General features: G+C 35.4%; 1 protein-coding gene across 1 annotated transcript in view; it reads right to left on the reverse strand.

Annotated features, from left to right (window-relative positions):
• Positions 1-15311, reverse strand: part of COG5 (component of oligomeric golgi complex 5) — a 172640-nt gene that overhangs the window by 85689 nt on the left and 71640 nt on the right. Inside the window, exon 7 of the mRNA XM_085040853.1 lies at positions 14703-14833. Coding sequence (XP_084896979.1) covers positions 14703-14833 — 131 coding nt within the window. The remainder of the gene's footprint in view (positions 1-14702; positions 14834-15311) is intronic.

Genomic DNA, 15311 nt, shown 5'->3' on the forward strand with positions numbered 1-15311 from the left:
TTAACAATTTTTCCTCTAACATTTTTTACAAAAATAATGGTAATGCAATTTTTGTTACTCTCTTTTTGCATTCTTTGGCATTACTGAGAAAGCAGAGCAGACGAGTATTATGAGCAAGTGTACTTTATTTTTAAAGTTAACTGTAAAATGATTAATCAAGCTCCTCATGACAAGGAGTTTTGACTATATTGCCAAGACTCTACAACACACCAGAGATTTTCTGTTGAGTGTGAATTAATATTGAAAACTAAATGGAACAAAGGTCCATCTATCTTAAGAGAGATGGAGATACAGAGACCTCTTCAGAGATTTCTCAGATTTTAAATGGAAATATTGTCCATAAATGACACACATTAAATTCTTGAAATTTACATTTTAAATGTCACTGTTTCAGAGATGTTCTATATTAGCATCTGCATTGGTACTAAAGATAATACTTATCAAATCATTTTTCTTACCACTGTGACTTTTGTAACAAACATGTTGTAGAAATTGTTTACTACTCTGAAACCCTCTGTTGGACAACTACTGTGTGACCTAGTTAGAAAACTGCAAAGTCTAAAGAATTCCATCTTCTCTGCATCAGTCACTGTTTTATATGCTTGTATGTATATTATATGCCCAACCTATTTACCTTCTATACTAAATAACCTCAATATTTCAGATATTTGTTCTTGTGACAGTGGGCTTATATTCCTAAAATTTCTTGTGCTCTTTTCTTCAATTCTTCTAAATCCTATTACTGAGACAGAATGAGTACAGTTTAGAGTATTGTGAATTTGGCCATATTCCAAATTTACGTAATTGCATTAATATCTTCTACATCCCTTTACTTTGGTTTTTTGAAAAGCAAATGTATTATCTCCAACATCTTGGGAGGTGAGCGGGGGGGGTGAGAGGTAACATGGAACTTTTGAATGCGCACACTTTGACATTCAGTTTAACAGCTGGTCACAAACTGTGTTCAACTATGTGCATCTTTTAAAGAGGGTTCAGAGTAGATGATGTTAGTCCCATTTTATCATCTCATTTGGCTGTCAAGAGAATCAACTAGTAGCTCACAAAATGTCTGTTCCTACTTCTTAAATGGATGTGTACAGCTATGTACAGAAGTAAAAATCTGGAACAATTAGAATAATGTGCTCTCATAAATATAAGGCTTTTCAGAAACACTTTATTACAGAAGAACTCTGCTAGAAATTTATAGCTGATGTGTGACCCACCTTAGAAAAGGTACTTCAGCTTCAGCATTGTCAAAAATTTGCTTTTTTTAATCCATCTGATTTATAAGAGCTGTATGTACGTAAGTGTTAATTCTGATCTTAAAATAACTGTCAGCAGCGGGGGCTGAAGAAGGAGAAAAAGAGTTCCCTGATTCATTGCAAATTATATTAAGGAGTACTATTGTTTTCCATGAATGATACAGGTTGTAAATGTTTTCGTTATCCAAGTTGTAGTACTTTAAGAATACATCTACATTTTGTGATTGCAAGTTCATTAATTACAGTATGCTCCACTAACCAAGTCCAGAAAGTACCTTAATTACCACCCCAAGCGGGAAAATTCCCAGAAATTTGAGTTGAAATGCAAACAATACATGAAGGAGTTTAAAGTACTCATATGACAAAGTCAATAACACTGGAAATATTCTGAAATTAGCATCTCATACATTTCTGTTCTTCAAAACTGGACCATCAAACAGCTCAGTAATATTTTAAGTCTTATTGCCACAAAGTAATAACTTATTTACATTTCACTGCACAGTTAAATTACCTTTTGATATGCACAAGGAAATTTTAATATGGTGCTAAACAATAGCCAAGACGGCTTTGTCAGAAACAACTCATGCCAAACCAAAGTAATTTATTTCTGTGACAGAGAAAATGTACATTTGAATAGGAGATTTAAAACGTTGTTTTGATTTGAAGCAAGGCTGACACTATTTTAAGTGACCTTCTTAAGTAAGCCAAGCAAACATGGTCTAAAGATGGACATAAAGAATAAAGTGGGATAACCCAAGGGTATGACACTCAAACACCTCTCTCTCATTGTCCTAATTCTGGTTCTATTCAACATTCTCATGGACCTAAAAAAGGCAGAAGAGAGGATAGCAAACCATCATGGTACACAATTTATACAGGTGGACAGGTTTAGAATTCACAAAGCTAAGACACTGTAGTCTGGACAAACTGTAATGTCATATTAAGGCATATGGAATATTAACTCCATTCACAATAACCATGAGATGTCTCTGGCCTAGGGGCACATACTTAAAAAAAACCCACCCCTCTGTCTTTAATTAATAAAGTTCCTCTGTCAGAGGTGTGTAATTTTTTCCCAGCTCAGGAGAATACAAAGAGGCTGCCTCTCAACACTCCTGGCTATGACAATGTGCCTTGTGCTCCAGTGTAAGCTTCACTTGTGATGCTGCTGCACAATTGGATGCTCTGTAAAGTGTATCACAGAACAGCTTGGGTGGGAAGGGTCCTTCAAAGCCTCCCTACACACTTTTACTAGTCTGTGTAAAAACTCCCTGTGACTTCAAAACAATAATAACGATCCTCAGAGACAACATTCAATAAATTCTCAATTAAAATAATATTCTTAGCACATACGTACAATTACACACCACGACATGCTTTCATGAATTCTGTGTCAAAGTTTCTCCCTGTATGAACCTGCATGGCAGTTTTTGTCTATAGAAGAGATTAACTAGTTGACATCAAAGAACAGCTAGTTGACATCAAAGAACACATAAGACAAGGACAATAACTAGAACCCTAACTTTAATTTAGCCCAGCTTCTCCCCTATCCCAAACAAACCACAAACATAAAGGTAGAAATGAGCACTATATTATGAGTAGTATTATCAGCTTTGCCAGACCGCCTCTGAATACTCATAGCCAAGGTAAAAACCTTCAGTATGTATAAAAGATTCAAAGGGATTGTTGACAGAGATCCTTAACTAAAAGGGCCTTAGGAAAACTACTGCAACTAAGTAATTCCTCATCCATTATTAAAATTCGGCTGTTATCCCCCTAGTATTTCCCCTTGTATGAATGACACATAAACTGTGAACTTAACTACCATGAAATATAAATAAGTGTGATACAGAAAATAAATTTTTCAGCATGCAAACATATCTTATGGAAACTGGAATACATAATAGTATTATGTGTGAAAAACAACAGTGTTTGAGAACATTTAGCACGTTTACCTGAGGCACACTTTATTTACTAGTGTAAGTTTCAAGAAAAATTAAGGGAATTAATCACTTGTTCATAAAAATTGTATACAGATGCAATAAAAAAAGTCTTTACAGGAGAAGTTTAATGTGCAAGAGAAATTATATGTAGGTACAGTTACTTATCAAGATGTAGGATTAAGTTTGCTTTTCCACATACCATTATCAAGGCACAGAGTATGAGGTACTCCCAGTGTATAGAAAAATATTTCAGCTGCGTATTAACAAAACTAATCTGAGACCTACATTTTAGCTGAAGCCAACAGCCTAACATTTTTTAAAGGTTCTTATCACTTGTTCTAGAATTAAGAATATAAAGCTCTGAACAGAACGAAAATCTATGATAAAACTTATCTTTACTGAAGAGAAAATCCCAAAGATATTCTATAAAATTGTAAGATTTCTAAATTGAATAGAGAATATAAAATATAAATACAGACATCATTATTAGCAAATCTGCATTTTAAAATAATATGCATGAGATCAATTTTCAGATGTTTACAGCCAGGGCATTATTTTAATGCTCCAGTTTATTTTTGTCAGCAGTTTTGTTGTGTCAAATCTCAGAACAAAGACTATTTACTTACATGGATATACAATTTGTTTTAAAATTCAACACTGTTCAGTCCAATAAAAGTTAACTAATTATCAAATCCCCTGCTTTAGAATATAATGTCCAGGTCATAATAGTTGTCATTCCTACACCTTACAGCCCACCATCTGATGAATTTAAGTCTGTGTCCAGCACTATACAAGTCAGACTACAGCAGAACAAGGTTTCTTAGCTCACTGTAGAATTCTGTGAATTTATTAATTATACTGTTTTAGTTTTATAACCTGCACTGAAGCAACATAAATTTGCCACAATGATGCTCTCCCACCATGCCATATATGAAAACACTATCAGAGGGTGTCTATTAAGAATGATATCTACTATTAAGGAGAAAAATATCCTTGATTGTGAAGTAGATTAAATTTAATTCTAAGGTGTGGTGGAATGCTAATCCTAAATCAAGGGGAGTGAATTCCCCAAATGGATAGAAGAATAGGCTGTAGCAGCACACAGCAAGTGAAAAAGTCTTCAGTCTGTGGCAAGGTTGCTTGTTTTTATTTGCAGACGATTTTGAAATTCAGATTCCTAGTTAGCCTTTTTTAAAGGGGGATAAATCAACAGTCCAGTAGAAAGACAATGAAAAAGGCCTCATGAATTAACATCTTCTATGCAGAAAAAAAAAACAAACCTGCAGCAGAAAGCAACCAAGTAACATTGCCATATCACAAGTTTTTACTGGGTGATACAGACGTGCTTGAGGAACATGGTTTTCAATATGCAGTACACAAAAACCCCAACAGTAATAATAAGCACTGACCTAGATCTGAATTCAGGAAAATCCTTCATCTAACATTAATAACAAAGAACAAGGTGTCGTAGGCTTTTCTCAAATAAGTCAGTGCTTACATCCCAATAAACACAAGGATAGCAACACCAAGCAGCAATAGCCAGATCTTCTGTAATACTGATCAAGTACGAAAGACAACTAAATTTTTTTGACTAGAATCGACAGGCTTTTAGAACAAATCTCCAGGAAAGAGTAAAACCTGCAGTGCAGGAGAACATATGGCACCCTCCCATCCTCCTTGCTGATAACTCCTACTACAGCACACATTCCTTCCCAAATGCATATGTATTCTAGCTTTGCTCATATACAGTGCTGGAGGAGGGAGGGGAAAAGACTGAAAGGAATTCATCTTCCAGCTTTCCTTCCTCCCTGCTCCTGAAGGGGAAGAGCTGCACAAAGCACCATTTGAGCTCTGGAGAGGGACCCAATACCCAGTTAGGGGAGTGCTTTGTGACCAAGAAGAGCAGGATGAAGCAAGGACACACTGCCCCTCTCGCCCTTGGTGTGAGCACTCACTGCATGCTTCTGCTCTGCCAGACCAACAGGCACAACAGCAGTGCAGCTCAGCATGGCTCAGCAAACACACGACAGCAAACACACGACAAGGGATGTATTTTGGCATGAATTAATTCTGCCTAGATTAGACAAAACACTCTCATTACTATTTTTGCTACTATGTTATCTCTATTACCCTGCAGAGATGTTCCCTAAAATGTGGGCTTCTAAAACTGTATGCTCAGGTACTTCCTGAGTAGTCCTGTTTTCCCAATAGCATTCACCCAGGACTTCAATGCTCCCTCCTCTTTTACAAGCCTTTCATTCTGGATAACACATGGTTATGGGGCAAAACTACAGCTCTGAAAAATGAATGAGGCTGACCTGCACATCTAAATTTCTGGCATGAGATGGCTCTAAAGATGACTATGCTTTCCTTTCTTCTGCAGTTCCAACATGTTTACCCAGCAGAAATGCTGGGCCTGCTTCAAGATGCAAATTACTGATTATTCAAGTAATTGCTCAAACAATCTTTATTGTACATAAAGAAACACAACACTTGGTATTTGTAAAAGAGCTTGTCAAAGAGTTGCTACCAAAATTTTTCAAAGTCCATTAAATGAAAACTGGAGGAATTTTGTGGCACTACAAAACAGGATCAAGTTAGAAAAGTTAGAAAGTAAAGATAGAGATTTAACTGTATCATTTTAATAAAGTATCACAAACATATAAACTGTTATGAAGCCTGGAAAACTGAGCTGCAATACCAGTGTCTCCCCTTTTTGCTGTTTTTATAACATTAATCTGTATTTTGTGCTATTTGTTGCAGCTGTATTTTTTTTTTCAATTCAGACTAGCAAACACAAAGCAGTGCCTTGTCATAAGAAAAACAGTAAACGGAAAAATGACAGTTTAGATTGCGATGGATTCTCTGGGAAAGGCACTGAAAGAGGTCATGGTACAAAACTATTGTGCAAAATCAGACACAGTTTTTAGTTAAAGAAGCTTAGTGACTTTAAGGACTAAACTATTTTCAGTTAAATATGTATAACACACATAGATGTAGTAATACTAAATAATTTACTTAAGCTAATCCTACCTTTTCCCAAAGAATTTTAAGATATAAAATAAAAGGCAACAACTCCCAATTACGAATTAAAATTTCAGCCAAAGCCATTTTACTAAACACTTGTATTAGCATATGCTTCATATTAATATTACATGAATTATTGAAGACTGATTAAATATGCATGTGTCTGTCCAAGCAGGTTTCTCCTCAAAATACAGTCTCTTGCTTTCTTCTGTTTTCAATATTTGCTTAAAGGCAGTACATTTTAGTCTATGCCTCGTATCAACTAATTATGAATTCCTTACACCACAGTGTACTACCTGCCACCGAGGGAATGGAAAAGGGAATGTTTCATGCTCCATTTGCTGTTGACAACATCTCACTGGGGCTGTCTGCTTTGCAGACTACTCTGTGGAACAGGTGTCCAGCAGACGTACAATTAATAGTCAGGAGTGCTAACAGATGATCAACAAGAAACATCACGCCCTTGGCCAAGGCACCCAAAGCCCTGAGCCAACACCTCCTCCAGCAGGTGCAGGGAGATGAACAGCAGGGCAGGCAGCAGTTCCCAGTTCTGCTGGGCTCACCTGGGCCGTGGGCTGATCTACAGGAGCACTTCAGATACAAACATAGGGCTTGCAGAAGGCAGCTGGTGGGCTCAGCTGGGGTCACAGCTTGGAAATCAACAGAGGTAATGCAGCAAGATGTCCAGTGTGAGAGGATTTGTTAATTTGGATACTTTCGAAGGCATTTTGAAGTCTAGGGAAATGGAAGCGTAATGGTATCCAGCTGAAAGATGGAGGAAGGCAGGATGGCTGTATGCCCTAACCACGACACATACACTGCAGTGGAAGCTGCTGTCATTGCCACCACTCCAGTTGAGATAGTCAAGCAACCCAAATCTGGGAAACAATGACTGCTTCATTTCTCAGTTCTCTGCTTTAATATGATTTGAAGAAAAAAAAAATCCAAAAGACAGGAATAAAAGTTCTGACCCCAAACTAATCGAATTTGAAGGTTTTACTGTAACACGGTATCTCTCCATACTGCCACATCACAAAAAGGAAAACCTATGCATTTTGTTTGTTCTACTAATAGACACTTCATAACTTCAATATGTGGTACATAAAAATCTTTATTTTTATAATGTGGAACCTGATCCTGAATATTGCAGGAGTTCGCCAGAACTGGCTGTGGAGTCACCTGCAGGTGACATTGCTGCACATCCTGCATGGCCATTCCATCCTGCATGGCCATTCCATCCTGCATGGCCATTCCATCCTGCATGGCAATGGAACAGCTCAGAGCTGGGAAGGCAGACTCCCAGTAAGAGCTGCTGACTGGGAAAGGTGGCAGATGGAAGGCAAGGGGCCCTTCCATGCCCAGTTAGCAAGACCCCTATGCTCACTCCCACACCTGAAAACTTCCTGCTGTACAGAAATTATTGAACTAAAATTTACATTCATTTTACAACACTTTTTCTACTTGACCTGAAAATATTTCAGTAAATGAACAACAACAGTTGAAGATATTACTGGGTGAGAAAGCAGAAGATCCCAGGATTTAAGAAAAAAAAAAAAAGTTATTTTCATATGGGGGAAAAAAGCATTTTCATGAAATAAGGCCATTGTTGTTAAAAAGGACCAGTGTTGCCTAATCATTAAAGCATAGAAACTTGCAAACTGAAGTACCTGTTAAGAATCTTCCTGTTTACTTCTTGTCATTTAGAACTTCTCTGTATTTACCCATTTGTGGAATGTGGCTTGCTAATACCTGCCTAAAACACCTAATACACACTGTGTGGAATTTTCTAAAGGATGCTGTAAAATTGCAATCAGAATCATTAATGAAAAAGGATCAATATTCAGAAAGTAACATGTGACATGGGATCTTCTACACATTTACAACAGCAAACAATATTCTAATACTGAGCAGGAAAGCCCTAGATACTACTTTTATTTTAAAATCCTTCTATTTTCAAAATGTTGCTATTAAACTTGCCCGTATGTTCCAACAACTACAGCTCTCACGAGTCTTCTATATTAATAGTAGTTGAAAACAGTCTTGGAATATAAATACTTGGGGAAAAAGTTACAATTTGAACTACATTAGCACAGTGCAGCTCCATTCTCTCAAAAACCTTCACTGGATAAACTTTCTAACAAATTAACTCGTTACCTTTTTTTTTTCTTTTTTTTTTTTTTCTTTCCATCCTAATTTCCACATACAAAATGTTTGAACATCAAGTACCTTACATGCAGAACGTGTTGCACCTTTTGTACCTGAGGTACAAAAAATGAAAAGAGTCTGAGTACTGAAGAATCAGTCACACACTATCATTTCTACCTGCATGCACGATGCTTCAGGTTATGGGCACTCAGCTTCCCAACAGTTTGTTAACAAGATCTCCATATTTTCCTTGTTTGTTCTTCAATAATCATCTTTTGCTATAGTCACCAAAATAACACTCTGCATATTCCATTTAAGTTTTGCTGATCTTTTCTATTTGGCTATGTGAAGTTTTCTTGTGTTCTACAAAATATTCCAATCAGAAAATACACATATACAGTGTAACACTGTGAGATGAAGCAATGTCTGGACATGAAATTTAGAGATGACCAAAAGGAATTATTTTTTTGTTGTTATAAAACATTTAATGAGCCATTAACAAAAAGGAAAAATTAATGTTTTTTTTTCCTATGCAACTGAAAACACTTTTGCACCTGTATAATAAAACACAGAGCTAACACCTGAATAATTATGCATAGAAACACCTCATTTTTATTTTTTATACTATTTTTGTTACTGTTGTTACTGCCGCTCCTAAAACCAATTTAATATATGTTATGCTAATATTCCACCATTCTTTTTTAATGCACATTTTTAGCCCTTACATGCAGAGGTTGCAAGCTGCAAAGTAAAAGCGAACTATATTGAAGTCAGACATTCATTTTAGCTATTCCAAGATTCAAAACATTCTATCATCTGTTCCTATGGAAACTGAAAGGATATTCTAGGTTATATCAGTATCAGCCGATTATGTTGCCGAGAAATCTGTGGTTTATTTTAATCCATAGTTCAGAGGTATAAATTCATGCTTAGTGTTTAGCTTGGTGATTTTGAATTACTGAGGCATGGTTAACACTTCAGTTCCATTAGATCATACTTTAAGATAAAATGAACTCCTTTTAGACCAGAATAGTAAAGGGAAAATTTCACAAGGTTCAGTTAATCCCCAAGAAGTTTACCACTCAGATGTAGGATATAACTAATATATATTTGGAAGATATTTTTTGGTTGTTGGATGAGCCATACGTTGCTGTATCACATCTTAATAGAACAGTTCAAGGAAAAAATAATTTAGATTTATAGAAAACTCCTTCAGTAGTGCCATGCACCAGATGGCCAAATGAAGGAATCTGATTTAGCAAGTTAACAAGATCATGAAAACCATAACCATAAGACTAAAGATGAAAAATAAAATTGAATAATGCAACATGAGTATATTTCTACGACAAAGAAACTTAAAGGTTAGGATAGAGTAAAACTTGTGAAGACATTTAAACACATTAAGTGCTAATTCTCCATATGTATACACAGCTACTGTAAAAGAAAAAACAGAGTCTGTACAAGTTAGTAGGATTTTAATTAAACAGACTCAAATGCCATTGTGATCTTTGTGAAAGCCAATATGACAGCTATAACATGTTGGAATAAGTCTTCTCCGTTTTCACTAGAATTAGAAGACAGTAAAATGGGTGGTTAACATGAAGTTAAATAAAAAGGTTTGGATTTCATACTCCATCTTCACTAAACAAAACAAGATGATTTAAAGTCAGCTATAGCTACCACCCTCATCTTATGCCAAAAGTAGCAAGCAGGTTCAAATTTTCCTCATTATAGATAAGATTTCAGTCTTCTTACTCTAGATTCAAATAATTTACTTCAAACTAAATATTCAGAAATGCCTTCTATTTCTATATCATACTTTAGTCAATCACTTTATTATGAAATAACTGTCTCAGTCTAGTTTCCATCAGGATCTCCCACAGGGAATCAAGATTGTGGTATAATAAGGAAATGTAACAACTACTGCCTAAAGTGCACTATATTGGTTAAATTTTTGACAGTAACGAGGTTAAATTCCAACTACTAGCTTCCAAGATAGAAATAAATGTCAGAATAAAAAGAAAAGGAAAAAAAAAAGAATAGGGCAATGATTACTTTTTTACTTAAATAAAGCATATTCGGGTAGCATTTCAACTCTAGTTATTGCAGGGTTCTTATGAGGGTAACCAACAGTATACAGAAACAAAAAGATGAATGGCTGTGAGCCAAACTGAAGGAGTTTTTTTCCTCTTTTTTTCTACTTTATTTGCTATTGTAATGATTATTTTGTAATTATGCATACCATACCTATGCAGTTATGTACATCAATATAACAGTAATCAATCCCACTGACATGCTGTGGTGCATAAGGGCTTATATTATTTAAAAGGTATGACAAAATGTGATAGCTAATACGTAAAAGCACAAAGGGCAGGCAAAAATATCTGGAAACTAACAGTGTGCTTTTGACTAGTGCAGTACGTCAGTGTGGGTAATGTAACAGATTCTAAGCTAAATGAACTAAAGATGAGTATTAAAGTGGCCCCTATAGAACCATGGGGTACACAAAGACACATCCTGCTACAGCATTAGACTTTGTTCTACAGTCAAGCACATCTCCACAGAGATGACAACTTTAGAAATACTCATATACCTGCACAGTCCATTTTACCATGAAGTATTCATCTGAAGATGACCCTAAACCAGCAAAAACCAGCAGGTATACTTTGATTTAAATCAAAGTGCTAAAATATCATGAACTAATGTAGAAAAAAGGATGTTTCAATGCAACACAGACTCAGGCTAAAGTAGGCAAAATTGAAAGAAACTGAGAAACTCAAGTCACAGGACCCTACCCAGACAGTAATGCTCCAAGAGGCATCAATATTTTTGGGAGTAATAATTAGAAGCAATTAAAAAATGCAACACTGTTATATTTTTCCATATATCATCAAAAAAGCAAAAAATGGAGCCCCGTGCCAACCATTCTTAATATCTGAATATCTTAAATACCTTGAAGTGCATTTGCACAACTGGAAAATGCTGCCACAGGATTATAAGTGCATGTATTGCTTAAGATCCTTGAGATTATATTGAACACTGCCCTATGAATTATTTGAGAATAATTTCACCAATCTTGCCATAACCCTTCAAGCTGTGGTAGATAAGCACTCAGCCCACAGCACCCTGAAATGAAATAAATTATGCAACTTCTTGATGACTGTGTCTGGAAAACTGGTCAATTATGTACGTACTTTGCTCTCCAATCCCTTGGGGATAAGAAACGAGACCTATTAGAGATCCTTGACAAGAGATTAAGTGCTGGTCTGTGAGAGATCTCAGATTAATTTCACCAGTTTTGCCATAACACTGCAGGACATACTACACAAGCACCCAGCTTAGGGAACCCTGAACTGAGATAAATTGAGCAACTCCTGGATAATCACCTCCAGACAACTGGTTAATTATGCAGACACTTCATCCTCCCCTCACTTTTCTCAGGCACTAAATAGCATTAGTCAAGAACACTTATGCATGTACACCTAGTTAATAATTTTTTAATGTAAAAAAAAGCTGTACTTGTTCCAGAGACAACAAACAAGAGGAAAGGTTCAGTATGAAAAAGAATGCAAATCAATAAAACCTGGTACCCCTGTGTGGTCAGGTTTGCTATTATTGGTATTACTTTTGTCAACAATACCAAAGAGAGCTTACTCTTTCTAAAAGGATTAGGAAGACAAGTGTGGTTGTCAGCTCTATGAGAGCCTGTTAAGTCTAGACACACTGACAGACACTTCTAGTTTATACCCAGATGGCAGCTTTAAGATTCCACCAGAACAGGAGTGGAAGCCTTCACTTCTAAAGCAGTCAATGGGTAATGCCACACTTCCAAAGGGGGAAGAGACTTCATTTTTTCTGAGAAATATACAAACATCACAGTGTTGTACATGCCATAAAAACATGAAGTACATTGAAGAGAAAAAGACAATGTATTACTTAGGTGTAAGTATCTGCATTTGTGTGCTACTGCTGGACATTACTTGGGGGAATCTGTGCACAGCTCATTAGCATGCAATTTACACATCATTAAAAAAATAACCAAAATAACAAAAATAGTCTCTTTCCTAAACAAAGGAGATATATAAAAATGTTAGGCAGTTTAGACTTTTTAGCTCTGTTCTTTTTGACAGAGTAACTTCTAGCAGCATGTCTGAAAAAAAGCCAAATTCTACATTCACCAAATTCCAACGGCTTTCGTTTAAAACTAGATACTTCCAGTTTTACTTTTTTAAATTTCCACTTCCTGCTTCTCTTCCAGGTGGACATTGAAATACTCTAAAATGGAGACACAAGGCTAATTTTCCTCTTAAGGCATTGCTGAAAAGTGCTAGATGAAATATAGAAATACATCTTGCTCTTACGTAGGTGACTGATCTCATGCATTATTTACACAGCAGATCAAAACACGGGTAGAAACTGAAACTGCAATTGCAAATATGAATATCAAATAACTGAAGAACCACCTGGATTAATACAGATGCACTATTCTCAAAGGTCCAGACTTAGCTACCAGAATACATACTAGCAGGAAGACATTCCATCTGAGGAATTCAGTAGTACCTAATGCAGGAAAAAAGATGAAGGTCCCATTTACTCTTAAGGGAAATCTCAGAGTTTGGAAGGTACAGATGTAAATCAGCTTGTTAATAAAACTCACAGCTACAATAATAGGAATCAAACACATATTATTCACTAGTCACATCTCAAATTCTAGATTTCTTGGGCAATGTCTGTATGTGTATTTTCTAAAGCACACTATTGTTCTAAACACTGAATTCACAAATCATATCCAACAACAAACCTGTGATGTATAACCCAACACCTCTTCATGAAAACATCCCCGTTTCTGATATGACTAAGCACTAATAATTTTCTTCCAAATGCTCTTCCATTTGTTGGAAACAGGCCCCTGGCTAAAGCACAACAGGCATATACTTTAATAATCTCTTGATTACCTGGAGACAGCCTGAAACACCTAATAAATCTGTCTATTTTTCAGGTGGAGTGGGATTGATTTCCCCAGGGTTTCTTTGTCAGTTCCATTTTAGTACTTAATATGAAGAGAAAATTATCGGAGAAGGTCAAATCTGACATGAAAAACTAGAAGGAGTTCACACTGATGAAGACTTTTGCTACATTTAAAATAAATGTCCACTTGCTTTTTCTTAAGCCCTATCTTCAGCCAATCTTTATTTAACATCGTATATGCTTCATAGCTTGCAAAAAGTGCAATCACCACTTGGCAACATGCTCAAATAGCCAGAAGTTTCAACACTGGAATCGTAATCAAGTGAAAAATGGGGTGTTTTTTTCCTACCACTTTGTTATCAGTAAACAATCACATGTATTTACCATAACCATGACTTCTTACTGCAGAAAATTAGATGAAATGACAGGTCTAAGTAAAAGTTTGAGACATATGGATAATTTTAATCCTCAATTGTTTAACCAAGCCAATTTATTCAACAGATTTTATATTCTGTACACATTCTATTTTCATGACAATCTTCAATAGTATAAACAAATGTTATATTTACTTACAGAGAAGTTTAACCCTTGGAAACAAACAGGATAGCAATGTCTTTTTCTAAGCCTCTTTTTTCTTTCATTTAAAATCCCAATTTGATAGAAATGTGTACCAGATTTCTGCTCTTACTCTAGCAATGGGGATTTTAAATACTTTGGTTTTTAAAGAATTTTAAAACCTATAGACAAAAGAACATTCAATTTTTTAAAGGAAATAAAATAGTATTAAAGATACTGCAAATAGTTCATAGATTTAGCCAAGTTATTAAAATGTAGATAATTACATTTAATATGAATGAATGTAATTATGCACATTCATTTTTATTTCCCTACAGTGAATATTCACCTCAAAGTTTAAAACACTCTTTGAAGTTTTAATGCAAATCTTTCAAATATTTTCAGTATATTTCTGCACAGCTAAAATGCAGAAATCTTCTTACAGTTTTAAGAAACTGTATTTTTCTTATTTCTCTAAAAAGCTTGGCAATATTGACAATGCTGTATATACTGTTTAATGCATCAAGCTTTTATGACAGTGTTTACAGTTAAAGTCTTCATATCAGCACCTACTTTCTTCCAAATTACAGGGTCAGATCCTGCAAAATTTTATTCTTGCAAATACTGTACAAGACCAGTTTGGTCAATTTCTTTGAATATTGTCATGTGTGAGAATTTCTCACATAAGACTTTTTTCTTATTTAATTTACACTGGACAATGCTACAAAAAGCAAAAGAAATCAAGCTCAAGTTCTTTTACACTCCACTTTTGAAAGAAAGTAAAGAACAAAGTGTATTTTACCTGAGTCTCCACACCTTGCTCAAGCAACCTTTTAGCCTGGTTTTCCACCTCAAGACGAGCTCTTGCAATAAAAAGCAGGTCATTTTCAATTACTTCTATTCCAGACAGATCTATCCCTTGAGAAAGATAATCTATAAAAGCAACAAAACATTGATAAGTATGACACAGGATAATGGAACATTTTAAGCATGTTAAAACATTTCAGAATTTCAGTCAATTCCAAGGGACATTTTTGTATACAACACTTGACAATACAGTACATCAAAGTAATGTCTTACACCACAAAAACTGAAAATCAAAGGATTATTACTCAAGAAAACTTGGATATTGAATACATTGAATTTACTTCAACACATTTCTCTAGACCCAGAGACTGCTGGAGATTTGCAAAACATGAGTTCTAGGAACTTCAGAATGAAAATCACAGGCCAGAAAGGGGCAAGAAGTCATATATTTGTCCCAAAGAATTAACTATGTCATTAAACTTAACTTTAATTCAGATGTTTAAATAAGCATAATTTGCTCCAAGATCTGAAATTAAAGATGCATTAAAAGGTTCACATTATACTTCATATATTTAAATTGAACTTCTAAACATCTGGGATCAAA

The sequence above is a fragment of the Lichenostomus cassidix genome, chromosome 1Aa (genome assembly GCF_008360975.1).
Source record: "Lichenostomus cassidix isolate B80296 chromosome 1Aa, HeHo_3.0, whole genome shotgun sequence".
Lineage (NCBI taxonomy): Eukaryota > Metazoa > Chordata > Aves > Passeriformes > Meliphagidae > Lichenostomus > Lichenostomus cassidix.